The following is a 17,076-nucleotide window of genomic DNA, read 5'->3' on the forward strand; positions in this document are numbered from 1 at the left end:
GTTGGTTCTGCTATTTTCTCATTAAATGTGGCCTTCTTCATCAAAGATAAATGTTTTTCTTAAGGTTTGAGTAAATTAAAAATATATAATTTAATCAATAAAAAGATAATAAAAGGCACATCAGTATGGGCTTACCACTGTGCAGCAAGTCACAGTAGACCTCACACCTTTGTGTCACACTTGCACCTCCCAAATCGAATCTATATAATAGTATCATTTTGATTCAGGATTTCTCACAGTGACAGTCTTCTAGTGTGTTGACTAAACTGCAGTGAAGAACATTTGGCTTTTTTTCGCCTTAGTTTAAAACTGTGTGATTTATACTCAAATTTTATACTCAGCTAAATTTCAACATCAGGAAAGACTTTACTGATCTGAGGCAGCTGTGTGTCAAATGGTGTCTTAGATCATGTTTTAGACATTTGATTCTTGTATGTTTTTATCACAAGGGATGAATGGAAATATTACTGGATTGTAGTTATAGCCATGAACTCTGAATAAAAAAAACAACTCGACAAGCAGTCTCATCTATGATTTAGTCATCAGGATGTGTTGGAATACATGTCTGTCCCGTCGTACTTCTCAAGACTCCAAAAGACAGCAAAATCAAATGATATTGCTATGAAGAGTGTTAAAAGCAAATGAGTGAAACCGGTTCAGAAGAGGCAGAATGCCTGAGGGAAATGAAAGAGTGAGGAGGTGAGAGGGAGCTATTAAAGTAGGACAAGTTGTGATGTTCATGGTGAGGGGTGGGGCTTATGTGTAAAGCTGGATATATACCAAGACACAATCGTCATTAGCATCAATGTTAATCTACCTCTCAAAAATACACAGAGACAGACATTCTCTCTCTTTCCATACCCCTTTTTTTTTAAACTTTGCTCTCCTATATATCATCTATATAGTTATTTTTTACCCCTTCCTGCTTCCTGCCCCCACCCCTCCCTCCCTCTCTCTCTCTCTCTCTCTCTCTCTCTCTCTCTCTCTCTCTCTCTCTCTCTCTCTCTCTCTCTCTCTTTCTCTCTCTGTCACTCTCCCCTCTTATTCCTCCTTCTCTCTCTCTTTGTCTCTCTCTTTCTCACTCTTTCTGTCTGTGGATGCCGGACATGAAATCCAACAGGACTCCTATGCCTGCAATGGTTGACTGCAAGCCTCGCAGAGTGAGTGGCTCTGTGTCTGTGTTTGTGGGCTATAGACATTGTAGGTGTGTTACAGTTTTATAGTACAGTAGTTAGGAGTTGAGTTACTGTGGCGAAGTAGAAAAGTGGCTTGTGCGTGGTGTTTGTCATTCCGCTCACAGTACACGACCTAATAGAATCCTCATAATTGCCTGGTAGTGTATGAATGGTGTGTAGTTATTTCCAGAGCAACTTAGTCCTGCTGTTGCATACTGATTAAGGGATGTTTGACCACAGTTGTGCCTGTGCAAGACAGGACAGAATGCTGGAAAATATTTACCGGTACACTCAGCAGACTGTCATTGCGAAGTGTGCAGTACTTTTGGATTTTGCATTTCAATTTAAATAAAAGCATAACCAAAACATGTCCATTAGCAGGGAAAACAGCAGCCCAGCAGCCCGGACAGCCTGGATCCAAGTGACGAGACCACAGACACAGAAGACAATGACGAGGAGGACCTGGGAGTTCTTGATGAGCAGCGCAGCATCATCCGTCATCTATTGTCCCAGCTCAAACTTGGAATGGATCTCACTAAGGTGAGCTTCTCCTCTCTGCCTTTGTTATGCCTTCTTTAGGGGACTATACCTTCACTTTCTGTAAGATGCTGAGTATTGAGATGGAAGGTATAACAATAGAAAAATTGGAGGTCATGAATGCAGCTAAATTCGTGAAGGAGAAGTGTAGTCTTGTCACAGTAAACATAATCATCAGAGTTCTGTGTAGAAGTTAATGGTGTGTGATATACAAAGTTATTAAAGTGACACAAAACTATTGGAAATAGGCCACATTCCCCAATTATGAAGGTTCAACACTTTATAAACAATGATTCTAATAGCAAACCATTATAAAACTCTTAATTAACTGTATGTTATAGTTGAAATTAACACAAAGGAACTTTTCAACCTTCATAAAATAGTTCCATCAATCTTCTGATGAAACATCGACATTACAGCTTTGAAGAGTACCTTACTCTTGGCCCAGGAGGGGGGCTGTATTGCTTTTACTGGCCCTGCGCAACTTTGAGGAGGGTGGCAGGCTCCTTGCTACACAAAAAACTACAAATGCACTGACTGCTACGCCATACGCCACTTCCCCCTTTTTCCATTCGTTACAAAGACAGAAGTTGATTCAAATGTCTGTGTATGATTACTGCTGTCAAGGCTGAAGCTGCAAAGCGCCCAAAGAAACGCAAAGTTTTATCTGAGGAGGCAAAAACTATTTTAAAAAGAAGATGAGAGGATAAAAGGACAGTCAAGGATCAACACTGAGTCTGGTTTTCATTCGCTGGTGTGAGCTCCAAAAAGGTTGATAAAGTCAAGTGCGTTTCAATTGTTATATTGCAAGCACTTTGCTCTCTTATGTTATCAACTATTGGGATTTTTGGTCGTAGTCTGCAATCACATGGCTTCTGCTCAGGTGATTATGGTGACTCTTTCAGACCAATGAGCAAGGGCGGTTCTGGATTAATTTCACTGAGGGGGCTGGGCTGGGGGGGGGGGTGGCACATTCAACCCAGGGCTAAAAAGGCAGATTCGAAATCTTATTTGACTTTTTAGTTCTTCAAACTTTGAAATTGTAGTCATAACATTACAGTGATGAGAAAAAAACAGTATTAGGAGGGCTAAAACTTCTGCAAGTGTAACAATACGCTTTGTCCATCTGTTGAGAATATTCAAGCCAGGGGATGATATGGTACCAGCCTGCCGGGGACAAAAATTGCAAATACACTGAAGCTAGATGTTCTACATGCATATAATTATCCAAATTTTAAAAGGCAATGTCTTATATATTGATCCTGTTAAATAAAAATTAAAATCAAAAGGGAGACTAAAAAAGTTACAAACACACCCGCACACACGCACGTCGTGGTAATTTCCTTCTCTACAGTCTGCTTCTCATTTTCCCGCTCATTTTTAAGTGGTGCAGCGCACTAAAGGGTCCGACGAGAATGTTAAATCACGCACTTTTGTTGCACCTTTCGCATCGGCGACTCGGCGCGATTGCGTAATCTACGCTTGGAGGGTGGGCCACAGGGGGGGCCAGAATCAGTGCTACAGGGGCCCCAGAACCGCCACTGCCAATGAGCTAATGTGATTACTGATGACCCACTGGTCTGGATCACAAGAAGAATGTGCTGATCGAACAGAATCGAAGAAAGACAAGGATTTAGACTGTGTGCTTCTCAGGCGGCTGAAAGTGTCAACAGAATTGGAGTCATCCATTCTCGAAATCAGGAGCCATCTGTCCATCTGCACGCATCCACTTGGTTATAGCTCCGTCCTTTAAATAGATTGAGCGACTGTATGTAGGAAATGGATGGATTGTGTTTGGCACATCGTGTAGGTCCCTTTTTTAAGGGTACACTGGTACCAGCCGATTCGTGCAGCGCTCAGTCACGCTTGATTCTAAAAGTCATGAGATTTTGATGCGAGTGCTCTCTGGCCTGGATGTGTAGTAAAGTATCACCAATGCAATTGTTCCTCAAGTCAGTTGTGAGTGATTCCTGTACTACCTACCACCTTGTGTTCCATAAATAATCAGAATGAATGACATGTAGTCACATGCAGGAAAGTTGTCGTTATGTATTATGGCATCATGAAGCGGTGGCATGTAAACAGGACGCATGGGTGACTGCAGCAGGGGACATGAGTGGGGTAACTGCCCTGAAGCGCGTAACGATTATCCCACAGTCGATCGTCCCACATTACTAAGCTGCAGATTTTTTCACAATAAACGTAGGGTTGGGGACTTAAATGCAGAGATGGAGGAGAAAACAATTTTATCGCAGAATACCAAAGATGCTAACAAGGTACTCGGAATCAGCACAAACACTAAATCAACAGAAGCCCAAATTAACAAGGTTCAAAGTAACTAAACAAACATGAGGCAAAAGACTTGACTAGGGTAGACTTGACTTGAAAGACTGAGACAACAAACCAATTCCAACAACGAACCGACAAAGACAGAAAGAAACCAGTAGTGATGGGTCAAAATGTTCAGAGGCTTCGAAGCGTGTGTCGAGTAATCCAAGATGGAATTTCTGAAGCACGTCTCGAAGCGTGGTTCGTCCCAGATAAAATATGTCATTGATGATGTATGCCAGGGGTGTCAAACCAATTTTTATCGCGGTCCACATTTTAGTTCCCGTTTCCCTTGGAGGGCCGTTATGACTGAAACCATATAAAGAAGTCAAGAAGAACGGTTTATTCAACTATTGCTTTAAGTTACTTTACTGAGGGGTTAGTAACAAGAACATGCTAACAATATCTCTCTTATTTATTACACATGAGAATATGAATTTTGGGACAGATTTTAGCAAGCATCATGAAAGTTGACATGTTAGATTTTCTTTTGCGGGCCACCTAAAATGATGTGGTGGGCCATATCTGGCCCCCGGGCCTTGAGTTTGACACATGTGATATATGCGGACTTGAGAAGTGGTTTATGTGTCGGCATGATCCATGAACGGACCAGTAAAATCTGTTACAAGTAGTAACTGCTGCAACTCCATGTTACTTTTTGTAGCATGTGAAGACAGCTGGGATATGCCCCAATATTGCATATAGCCCAGTTAGTTCAGAAAGATTTTTTTATCCTTCTCAGAAAAAAGCATTCATTAACACAATCAAACTCAATGTCACAATCTTTTGTTCAACATAACTTTGAAAAGAAACATGGGATGTCATGTGTACCATAGCGTTAATCACAAATTAATCATTAATAGATTACACAAATTAACCCCCCAGAAGACCTAATTTTCTTGTTTTGATCCAAATTATTATACACATGTGGCCACTGAAAAGACGCAATCACACAGTTCAAATGACATTCAAAATTTTGGCCAACAGGTTGGTTTATGTGCACATGAAGTCTCACAAATTGAACCTTTTTGTGAACCAATTAGATGGAAAGTTTCAAAGGTCTACAAGGCTTCTTCTGCCCATAACCAGGAAACTCAAATACAAGCAACTGACTAAACAATGAAAAGCACCCGGACAAGACACAAGTGGCTGAGGGAGCTGACGGGAAAACACAAGAGACCAAGATGACAAGCACAGGTCGACTTGACAAGACAGAGAAGAAAAAAAAAAAGCAAAAACTTTTTGGCAAATGTTTCTTGAACATTTGCGACCTCTAACGAACTGTGACGTGAACAAGCATTTTTCCAACAGTCGCAGTTGTTCTCCCCTCAGTTGGCATAATGGCTTTAGTTATATAAACATAAGATCTAGTTTCAGATTTTGTTTTTTTAAAGCATTTTCATTTTTATCATATTTCTCCATCGTCTGTTTTAATTTGAATGTGTTCATCCAACCACAATACATGAACATGCTAAGAAGAATTTGCATTCAAGATATCAAAAAAGCTTTTGCATTTGAAGCTCGGTCAGCCCAGTGTGTAGTTCGCATGTTCTCCCCGCGCCTGTGTGAGTTTTCTCTGTATACACCGGCTTCCTTCCGCATTCCAGAAATATCGATGTTAAGTTAAATGAACACTATAAATTGTCCATTTGCGTGAACGGTGATTTGTGAGCAGTGCAGCGTGTACACCGCCTCTCACCTAAAGCTGAAATGGTCTCCAGCTCACCCGTAAACTGAATTAGTACTAGCACGATAGAACATGCCTGGAGAATGAATAAACTATGATAACTTTGTTCTTTCACCCTTCGCTCGCCCCCACAGGTGGCGCTCCCGACATTCATCCTAGAGAAGCGCTCTCTGCTAGAGATGTATGCCAATTTCATGGCTCACCCTGACATGTTCCTCTCAATCACCACCGGAACTACGTCAGAGGAGCGCATCATCCGCTTTGTTGAGTACTATCTTACTGCCTTCCATGAGGGCCGAAAGGGCGCTGTGGCCAAAAAGCCCTACAACCCCATCCTGGGTGAGACTTTCCACTGTACTTGGTGTGTGCCTCGGGAGTGTGTTCGATCCCTCAGAGCCACCAACTCCACGGCTCCCAAATCAGCGGCTGCCTTCACATCTCCAACTTCAAACTACTCAGAGAGTTGCAGTGGGTTCAAATCCGACTGTTACCAGGTTCGCTTTGTGGCAGAGCAGGTGTCTCACCACCCGCCTATATCAGGCTTTTACTACGAGTGCAAGGAGAAGAGGATGTGTGTTAATACTCATGTATGGACCAAGAGCAAGTTCTTGGGCATGTCTGTTGGAGTCTCAATGGTTGGAGAAGGTAAAATAACTACTCCTTTAAAATCTACTATATGATGACGTGAGGGTTTCCAGAAAGAAGTACCTGTGATGTTTTGTCAACCTTATTTCAAGATGTGCAGCGCAGTGCAAAAAGTTTCACAAATCGTATGTCTGAGTGCAGAGTTATATGTGTTATGTCATAGGTGTCCAAACTATGGCCCGGGGGCCATTGGTAGCCCACCATCCATTTTTTCATGGGCCGCAAGATCACTTTAAAACAACCACCGCTGTATACAAAGTACTTTACATGGAGCAATTATCCTTTATACAACAATAAACAACAAAACAATAAATTAATAACAAAGACAGTATAAAGCAAGAAAGCTAAAATGTGCGTGTGTGCGTGCCTGCGTGTGTGTGTGCGTGTTTGCGTGCGTGTGTGTGTGTGTGTGTGTGTGTGTGTGTCTTGGGGAAACAGATGTGAATACATTTGACCTGGACATAAGACAGCTGGCCATTGTATAAGCGTCAGGGAGAAAGGGGGAGCAAAGCATGATGGGTGCTCAGTAGGGAAATGTGGCCGGCAGTTTTCAAATAACAATATATTGTAATTGAGGTCAAGCAAAACTGTCCCGGACCGTCTTAAATGCACGTTTCTTTCACTGAAGGATTGCATTTTAAAATCAAAGTATGAAGTGTAAAAGTCATGTTTCCTTGTCGTCTCTGTCCATCTAAAGGAAAGAAATCGATGAGTCATCAGCATGTCTCTGCCTTGTTGTTCCCAGGTGTACTGCATCTGTTAGAGCACAATGAAGACTATGTGTTCACGCTTCCTTGTGCCTACGCCCGCTCCATTCTGGCTGTGCCTTGGGTGGAGCTGGGGGGAAAGGTTACAATCAGTTGTGCCAAAACTGGATACTCAGCGACAGTCACGTTCCACACCAAACCTTTCTATGGAGGAAAAGTTCACAGGTACACAATTGTGTATGATCCTTTTACTATGCTTTAATACACTATACCATGCTGCGGTGTTCTCCTGCTCATAACCAAGGCGTGGGGACCGAGTCCCGGCACGAATAACAACATTCCATGAGTAACTGGCACCCACTCCAAAACGTTTGGGTGTCTTTGTTCCTGTAAGGCAAGGCTACGATTCTCACTTCAACATTTTTCCTTGTCTCCATGATGCCACATGACTGCAATAAAGCAATATATTTATAGAACTTTGACGTTCATCCGGTCTACTTATTGGTTACATTTAAGATTTTCTTTTTTTTTTCCCAGACTAGGGGGAAAAAAACTTAAATCTGATATATTTATATTCAACTGGCTTTGGCCTGAGTACAAAAATAGCAAATATGTGATTTTTTATGTGAACAACAGAAGATAGGTTACCTAAAATGTGTATATACAGTATATATATATATACATAAGCATTAAACAAAGAGTGTTTTGGGTGTCATAACAATTTATATGTCAGCAAACAGTGGTTGAAAGATGATATAGCGATAAAGTGGAACCTGTGTAAGCAGTGTTGCCGTTAAAACATCCCACTTGAAATCTTGTCCTCGCTTAAACAAATCTGTCTTTTACAGAGTAACTGCTGAAGTTAAACACAACCAGACAGGAAACGTCGTGTGCAAAGTCCAAGGCGAATGGAATGGTGTGCTGGAGTTTACCTACAGTAATGGAGAAAGCAAAGTGATTGATACCTCCAAGCTGCCTGTCATCAAAAAGAAGATCAGGCCAATAGAGAAGCAGGAGCAGAATGAATCACGGTGAGTTAGTCAGATGCATAATTAAGTGAATACAAACATCTGCATCTATTTATCTATCCATTTTCTAATCCACTTATCCTCACAAGAGTTGCGGGTGTGCTGGAGCCTATCCCAGCAGTCTTCAGGCAGTAGGCGGGGGACACCCTAAATTGGTTGCCAGTCAATAGCAGGGCACGCATAGACGAACAACCAATGCTGCTTACACTCACACCTAAGAACAATTTACAGTGTTCAATTAACCTCCAGTGCATGTTTTTTATAATGTGAGAGGAAACCTCAATCACGCTTCGTACCCAAACACAACATTCTTGTTGTTAAAGTTCATGTGATACAATATGCCATATTTGGTTGGCTGTTTCATATGTGATAATGGGAGGCCATTCAGCTGCCATTCAAATTTAAAATCGCCTCAAAACGAGTTGCTGAAAGTCGGCCACTTAGAAAGCTAGTTGCATAACCATGCACGACAAAGTTGCGTTCAGTCGCGTCTCTCAGTGTGCGTCGGCGAGCGCCTACGTTCTCAGAAGTTGAAGCTCGTAATCTCCTCTTTCCACGTTAATGTCGATAATGATTCTGAATCCAGTGTTTTTTTTTTCGTGTGGGTATTCAATGATCATTCTAATTTAGTTGATGGACATCAACATTTCTAGAGGCACACTTTTTTCACTGAGGTTTGAGATGTACATTTTAAGTGTTAGTTTGAGGGGGAAAAAAGGCAATGGAATGTTTGAAGATGTGCTGGGCTTTTCTGGGGGGTAAATAACACCCTCAGTTGTTTTTTGTGTGACGTGTCTAGGCGCCTTTGGCAGCATGTAACAGCCTCTCTGAGGGCAGGAAGAATGGATGACGCTGCAGAACACAAACATCGACTTGAGGAGAGGCAACGCATCGAGAGCAAACAGAGATCTGCCACCAAAACTCCTTGGACGCCCAAGCATTTTATCAAAGAGGTGAGGAATGTTATAAACAATCATATGCAGTGAATTCTTCCCAATTAAAGCAAACCGAAATAGCTCTTAATGGCAAAATTCCAATACAGGTAATTTTATCTCCCCATAACCAAATCTATCCCAACAGTATTTTTCCCTTTCTATTGAAATCATTCCATTTATGAAGTCGCATACAATTGCTTTACAGGTACTGTATATTAAAGTGCTGTTATATGTGAATCGTAATCATATAAGAATTGGCAGTAGCACACGAAGCATATTAACATTTGAAATGGAAGATTGAAATGACGTTTCACTTGGTATTGCAAACGTTGTTTGTCATTCATGATTGGAATTGGAACACCACAAACGGATGTTTTCTCCAATACTTTAGCCAGGAAGTTGTTTGTATTTCAGCGATTCAGATTTCAGCGGACATATCTACTCTAACGAAAACAAAGTGTATTTCTTTTTTTTTTTCGTGTGTATACAGGGTGACGGTTGGGTGTACCACAACCCACTGGGGAAAGTTCATTGACCAGAAGCCATGGAAGCAATTCTCTGTCCCGGGTCACAAGTGGAATAATCGAAGCAGTGCAACCCGCCATCAACCACAAAGAGAAATAGGACACCAAAGGCTTTCAGAATAAATTGAGTCTTTCATACTGTTGAGATGACTGTATTCAGAGGATCAGTGTCAATCGGTGAAATGAGACCACGTGAGAGACCATAAGTCTATCTTGTTCAAAATAACACCGGTGCATTTAACTCGCGATATAATGTGGTGTCTACAGCACTGCATATTGTATGTAGAATTTTTTTATGGTTTCATGTTGAAGTGCTTGTAATTAAGAAGTAACCCACACTGCTCTTTTGATTCCACTCAATTTATCCTCTGGTGGATTTAATTAAGTTTCCTCTGATGAAACCCTGACGCACATTTTTATAACGGTTGGTTGAAGTAGGGTGGTCCGGTGACCTAGTGGTTAGCGTATCAACCTAAAAGTGCAGAGGTACCGGGTTCAATTCCAGCTCTGGCCTCCGTGTGTGGAGTTTGCATGTTCTCCCCGGGCCTGCGTGGGTTTTCTCCGGGTACTTCAGTTTCCTCCCACATTCCAAAAACATGCATGCAAGCGGATTGAACACTCTAAATTGTCCCTATGTATGGGTGTGAGCATGGATGGTTGTTCGACTCTGTGTGCCCTGCGATTGGCTGGCAAGCGGTTCACGGTGTCCCCCGCCTATTGCCCGAAGACAGCTGGGATAGGCTCCAGCTAGCCCCGTGACCCTAGTGAGGATAAAGCGGTTCAGAAAATGGATGGATGGATGGTTGAAGTAAAACAAACAACAACAACAATGACCCCACACCAATAACACATGTGTTGTCACAATTTGTTTTGCCCTTTGTTGAAAAGAGCATGTGAAGAGATTGGAACTACAAGCTACAAAAGCATAGGTTTTCAGTTTTGTCATGTACATTATGTCTATACGGTATTATAATTAAATAGAGATACCAGATTGCCAAAGGTGTTCGCTCACCTGCCTTGTCTCACACGTGAACTTAAGTGACATCCCATTTTGATCGACTGTCAAGGTTTCAATCAACATGACCATCCTTTGCAACTATAACAACGTCAACACTTCTGGGAAGGCTTTCCACCACAAGGTTTCCAAGTATATGGCAGCAAACGCTCAACCTGCGATTCAGTGGTGGTTCACTGTAGTGCCAGTTAAATGTAAGATAAGATATCCTTTATTTGTCCCACACTGGGGAAATTTACAGCCTCCAGTGGCAAGAATGTAGGTAGAAAGAAGAAAGAAGAAAAAAAAACAACAAACACCATTCAATTAAGTACAATATAAACACAAAATGGATAAATCGCAGTGCTATTTACAACTGTCTTTCTAACTAACTAGAACAATGACTAACCACAAGGCACCCTGTGAACATCAACTGCATGGCCTCACACGCAGCACAGGGGATTAGCATGAGAATGGTGTGTGAGTGCTGGAAGGTCAGTAGTTCATTTCGATCCCAATCCAGCTCATGCTCTCTCACCCTTGCCCCATACTGCCCCGCACACAGAGCTCGGACCCAGCTGGGTCACCCTCACCTTATCTCAATTGCTTATATTAGTCACTGTTTGACTCCCATCCTGATAACTGTGGAAACAGCATGGAGGATAGCCACAACTTCTTGTACTTCGCATATGGTAGCAACCTGCTAAAGGAGCGACTGCAGCTCAAGAACCCGTCTGCAACGTTGCACTGTGTGGCCAGACTCAAGGTACGCTCATCTACAGCTGTCCCACATAAAACTTCACGGTTGTACGCAGATAACTCGTTTCTGTTTCAGGACTATAAATTGGTATTTGGGAACTATAAAGGACTCGCCAGTGAGCGGTGGCATGGAGGTGTGGCCACTATCGAGCGCAGTCCAGGAGATGAAGTGTGGGGTGTGGTGTGGAAGATGAACGAGTCTGATCTGAAGTCGCTAGATAGGTGACGTGCCATTTTGCAAGTGACTCTGACACAGTGCAATGTTTTCCCGGTGTAACTGACGTTTGCGTTTGTGTGTGTTCAAATGTGCACACACAGTCAAGAGAACGTCATGTTGGGTGCGTACAGCCCTGTGGAAATATCGGTAAGGACAAAAGGCCAGGAGCTTTGTTGTCGTACCTACTTAATGAACAGCTGTGTGTACGCCGCACCGTCACCACAGTACCTACTGGTAAGTGCAGCATTTGCCACATGTTGCGTTTGTACATACTTGGCTACTTACTTACTTCGTCCCCCTCGGGTTGTTGCTCTTTCTAACACAAGGAGGAACCATATTTGATCAGCCAAAATGGATTTCACATGCCTCACTGTAAGGCAGCAGTATGTCATGATTCCTCCCAGACGAGGAGCAAACAAAGTTAATGATGAGAATGATTCCTTTTATGGTCGTCTCATGCTTTGACATCCATGCTGGAAGAGAAAATGGCATTTTCCAAACTGTCCCCACAATGTTGGAAGCATATAAATGTCTAAAGCACAAGTGTCAAACTCAAGTTCCGGGGGCCAGATCTGGCCCGCCTCATCATTTTATGTAGGCCGCGAAAACAAATCAAGCACGTCAACTTCCATGATGCTTGCTAAAAGCTGACTAAAATTTCCATCCATCCATCCATTCATCCATCCACTTGTTGTTGTCATCAGTTAATAATACGACCTACATCGATAATGGACTAATTATATTATTCCCCCAACCAAATTGAACTGTAGAAATCAGGACATGAGTTGAAAAAGCAACACAGTTGTGGTTGATTATAGTGACCCATAGCCTACTTCCAGTGTTTTGTGTACAGTATTGAAAAAACACACACACACACACACACACACACACAAACCTCACGGCTGAAATGATGCTGCAAATCTAATACTGACCTTTATTTCCAGTCTTCTTTAGGTGCTTGTCAAATTTTGTGCTCACGTGCTGCATCCGCTGGAGGCTGAGCACCCCAAGCCCTAAAAACTGTTTAGGTGGAACAACAGTGTTTAGTCCTTACCCGTTAAAAGGGAAGTCAACCCCCCCAAATTTTTACAAATGTTCTTTGCAACCCCACTGGTCTAAATACGGTATTCTCATTAATATTGTGTTTTTAGAAACACAAACAGGTGAGCCGTTATAAATACCCGAGCCTGAGCAACTGTGATGTCATTGTCAATCAATTAACAGCAAGTGGCAAAATGGCCGTCCCCGGAGATGGCTAACAATAGGTGGATGTTGCTGTTTATCTCATATTTCCCAAGCACAATATTAGTCTGAATGCCATGTTGAGACCAGCGGAGGCACATCTTCTATATATATATTGCGCGTCGTCCCGCACGTGGTCTGTCCTTCCGTCTGTCCCTTTTCAAAACGTACCTACTTCACCGCGCCGCCACTGCGCCGCTCAGGCAGTGGCTCACTATAATCGCGCGGGCATCTTAGCGAAAAAATGTTGTCTACCCACAAGCATTGCAATAAAATTGTTAGTTATTTAGTAGAGCTAAACATCTCTTTATTTTCGCGATAAGCAATGAAGATGAACAAAAAGTTGAACCAAGCAACAACACTTTTGTGGACCGAAGGCCCACCTTACCAGCTTTCCGCAGGAACTAGCTGATGAGCCGCCCGGAGGGCGGCGAACCAGCTAGTGGAACATATTATTGTGAAGAAATGTTTGGGGTTGACTTCCCCTTTAATCAATAGATTGATCAGTGTTAGTGGATGAATACTCTCAAAAGCATTTTTGAATTTACCAAATCATCCTGTCAAATATTTTTTTAAAGTTACAATTGTATTGGAGGGTATACCAAAAATAGAATCTTGTCATGTAACATCGCGTCTTTACCCTCACCATTTTCCTCCCATGAACCATCCAGAAAAGGGCTCAGTCTGCTTGCCCTTATCGTCACCTGACAGTCAAGTCAAGTCAAGTCAAGTCAAGTCAACAGTATTTATAGAGCACTTTCAAACAGCCATCGCTGCATACAAAGTGCTGTACATGGAGCGATTTAACATACACACTAAACAGTAACACAAATCGGTAATAAAGGCGGTAGAAAGCACCAAGCAGTAAAATCAAGAACAAATCTAAGTCATGCTGAGTCGAACGCCAAAGAATACAAGTGAGTTTTGAGGAGGGCTTTAAAGATGGGCAGCGAGGAGGCTTTCCGAATGTTCAGTGGGAGGTCATTCCAGAGAGAGGGACCAGCAACAGAAAAGGCACGATCCTCTCTGAGCCTCAGTTTAGTTCTTGGTACTTCTAACAAAGACTGGTCCACAGACCTGAGGCGCCGGGCAGGTGTGTAGGGGCGGATGAGCTCAGAGAGGTAAGGTGGCGCGAGATTATTCAGAGATTTGAAAATAAAGAGGAGGATCTTGAAAATAACTCTAAAATGAATGGGGAGCCAGTGAAGGGATGCCAGAGTAGGAGTTATATGCTCCCTCTTACGAGTACCAGTCAAGAGGCGAGCAGCGGCATTCTGGACCAGCTGAAGGCAATCGGTCACATTACACGCACACCTCTGCCAGGCTCCGTGATCACACAGTTTTTTTGGGGTGGTATTGTGCGAATGCCAGATTGTTCTTGTGGACATTGAGAGCTTCAAATAATGCCCATATGCCTGTGAGAATGAATGCAGATGAAGACAGTATGGCCTTGTGACCTTTGCTCCGTCTTCTACTGGACATACAGTGTATGCGTTCAATTGCCGTGTGCCCACCATGTGGAACACTTTTTTGTTGTTGTTGTGTTGCATCCCTACAAGAGGTGACCTTTGCTCTCTTGAAATGCTAATATGCTTATAACATGCAGGACAACAAAGGCTTATGTAGGTTTGTGTATGGCAAAAAAAAAAATAGGGGATAAAATTCGTTTTTCAAGACCCGTTTTTTTTTGGAAGAATTTTATGCCATGTATATTTGTAGGGGGAGGGGGGGGTGAATTTTTCTCAACAATTACCCGGTATGTAAAGACTTTTTTTTTTTTTTTTTAACATTACTGTACATCTGGTTACGAAGTGCGTGGTCCTGTGTGCCCCCCCCCCCCTCCCAGTGGCGCTTATTAAAAATTGTGGCCACGTGAACCATTGAAGTTGCCCATCTCTGATCTTAGTCAATGCGGCAACGGACTGTAGCTCAGCGGAATTGCTTGGGATAAAACCATAAAAATGATATATAATAATAAAAAATATTTGCTGACTTAACTTTCAAACGTATTGGTATAATGTTGGCTAAATGTGAAAAAAAGCTTTTTTTTAAAATACATATTTACAAGTATGTTCAAATGTACTTGCAAATATGTATTAATGTGAAACATTTTTACTCTAAAATTTGCAGTTCCACACTTCCGTAGTTACAAATAAAATCTGCAGTAATCTTACAGGCAACATTATGAATGCCAATCGCAGCAACCTTGCTGTTTAAATGGAACATTTACTTTATTTTTATTTTCCTCCTTGAAGGTGATTGTGATGGGGGCAGAGCAAAACAGATTGCCAAAACACTACCAGGAGAAGCTGAAAGCGATCAAGACCAACAAGTATGAGGGTCCCCTCCCTCTGATGGTTGAGCTGGCGCTTGAATGAGTCAGAGAAGCAGAAATACACCTATTTGAGGCCGGATCCGACAGACTGCATGCCCCCCTTACAATGGACCAAAATCACCTACCACTAAAATCGAACATATGTTTATGTTATCATGCTTATTCATGCTTCATCCAAAGGACATTTTGGTGCTTGACAGACTGCAGTCGTAGAGAGACCTGTCATTGCTTGCTATTAGCTGAGTAAAAAGATTGAAGATGTTTATTGAACTATTTTCCAACAATAAAATATTTTATAAGTCTGCCTCTTGCTTCTGAAGACAACTCACAATGAACATTAAGTCAGTGTATGCTTTTGCGATCAATCATCTCCGGTCTTCTCAGATCCCCATCTTAGAAATCTTGGACTATGATTTCTCTGATCTCGATAATCCCTCTCTGGGCTTTGCTGGGTAACTGACTGTTGGTCTCATCCATTTCTGTTATATCCTTCCTCAGTTTCGCCCTACCACTTAGCCGACTCTGGTACTCAAGTAGGCCATGGATCAGTTGAAAACCTAGTAAACAACACTCCTTTGTTGTGTTCAGTCTCTGTCCGTCTAAACTGTACTTACAATACAGTGAGGCAAAAAAGTATTTAGTCAGCCACCAATTGTGCCAGTTTTCTCATTTAAAGAGATGAGAGAGGCCAGAAATTTCATGAGGTGTGCCTCAACTATGAGAGATAAAATGCAAAAAATCCAGAAAGTCACATTGTCTGATTTTTAAAGAATTTATTTGCAAATTATGGAGGAAATAATAAGGATTTTTAATTATGAAAAAAGTCTCCTTTAATAAATACTAGAAACGCAAGAGAACTGTTTTACAGTATCTCTTCCAAGGTGTGGGGTTCAACAATGCACAGTATTGCCTTTCCAAGAGTTGTGTACTGTAAAATTGTTTATCTTCTTACAAAACACGTTCCCTTACGCACGTCATAAGCCAACCAGGTGGCTCTTAAGCTTCCACATACAAAATGCTCCCCCTGCTGATTTTCTTTTGCAGTCCTATTATACAGCCAAGCAGGGTCATGTCAAAATCTCAAATAATCACCCTGTGTGAAACAGAAATATGCAAGATCTAGGGCAGAGATCTGCCCCCTCTATAGGGGGTTGGAAGGCAAAACAAATGCAGCTGCAGCTCAGAATCGCACAGTCGAAACATGATCCCCAATAGGGCCGAGATGAAAAGTGCTAATGCAATCATTATATGATGGTGTGAGAATTCATGGGCATTAACCATAGGCCATGTGAGACTGTTAACCACATAAAGGAGTACATTGCTAACTCATTCATTCATTAATTTTCCGATCCCTTTTATCCTCGCAAGGGTCAAGGGAGCTGGAGCCTATAACAGCCGACTTCGGGCAGTAGGCGGGGGACACCCTGAACCGATTGCCAGCCAATCGCAGGGCACACAAAGACAAACAACCATCCGCCCTCACAATCACACCTCAGGACAATTTCAAGTGTTCCATTAGCTGCCTTGCATGTTTTTGGAATGTGGGAGGAAACTGGAGTACCCGGAGAAAACCCACGCAAGCACGAGGAGAACATGCAAACTCCACACAGCAAGGCCGGAGCCGGGATCGAACTGCACCTCTGCTCTGGGTTGTGCTAACCAGTTGTCCACCGTGCCTACCCTCTTGCTCAAATAATTGTAGTCGAAATTTAGCAAATCCAATAAATCTAGTACAAGAAAGAAAACAAACATAGTGTATGATCACCATAACAAAGACAATTTGAAGTAAATTTAGTTTTTGTCAACTATACTAATCCATAGACCTTGCCCAAACCTCCACGGGGCCCCAAACAAATGTTCAGTTAGGCGCCATCTGTCTTTGACAATGACATCACATATTCATCAATCTGTCAGTAGTTAGTAGTAGTGGATTTAATCCATTCTGAATTACTGACCATAACAT

The 17,076-nt window shown here is 42.2% G+C and overlaps 2 protein-coding genes across 5 annotated transcripts in view; both read left to right on the forward strand.

Moving 5' to 3' along the window:
- The window catches only part of LOC127601373 (oxysterol-binding protein-related protein 10-like), a 28,843-nt gene extending 18,876 nt beyond the window's left edge, over positions 1 to 9,967 (forward strand). Inside the window, exons 7-12 of one of the 3 annotated variants that reach the window (XM_052066559.1) lie at positions 1,554 to 1,715; positions 5,862 to 6,372; positions 7,118 to 7,304; positions 7,928 to 8,110; positions 8,907 to 9,060; positions 9,533 to 9,967. In XM_052066559.1, the coding sequence (XP_051922519.1) occupies positions 1,554 to 1,715; positions 5,862 to 6,372; positions 7,118 to 7,304; positions 7,928 to 8,110; positions 8,907 to 9,060; positions 9,533 to 9,577 (1,242 nt within the window). In that variant the 3' untranslated portion in view covers positions 9,578 to 9,967. The remainder of the gene's footprint in view (positions 1 to 1,553; positions 1,716 to 5,861; positions 6,373 to 7,117; positions 7,305 to 7,927; positions 8,111 to 8,906; positions 9,061 to 9,532) is intronic. The other 2 variants (XM_052066561.1, XM_052066560.1) reach the window with 2 other exon arrangements.
- A 152-nt stretch (positions 9,968 to 10,119) lies between these two features.
- On the forward strand, positions 10,120 to 15,417 carry ggctb (gamma-glutamylcyclotransferase b). Of its 2 annotated transcripts, XM_052066603.1 has the most exons (4): positions 10,120 to 11,326; positions 11,396 to 11,541; positions 11,638 to 11,770; positions 15,034 to 15,417. In XM_052066603.1, exons 1-4 carry the CDS (start codon positions 11,216 to 11,218, stop codon positions 15,154 to 15,156), a joined length of 513 nt encoding a protein of 170 aa, XP_051922563.1. In that variant the 5' UTR covers positions 10,120 to 11,215; the 3' UTR covers positions 15,157 to 15,417. The 2 variants fall into 2 exon arrangements, with proteins under 2 accessions (XP_051922563.1, XP_051922562.1); XM_052066602.1 differs by having other exon boundaries at positions 10,120 to 11,541.
- Positions 15,418 to 17,076: the final 1,659 nt, after the last annotated feature.

Source organism: Hippocampus zosterae, chromosome 5, assembly GCF_025434085.1.
Source record: "Hippocampus zosterae strain Florida chromosome 5, ASM2543408v3, whole genome shotgun sequence".
In the NCBI taxonomy this organism is placed as follows: Eukaryota; Metazoa; Chordata; class Actinopteri; order Syngnathiformes; family Syngnathidae; genus Hippocampus; species Hippocampus zosterae.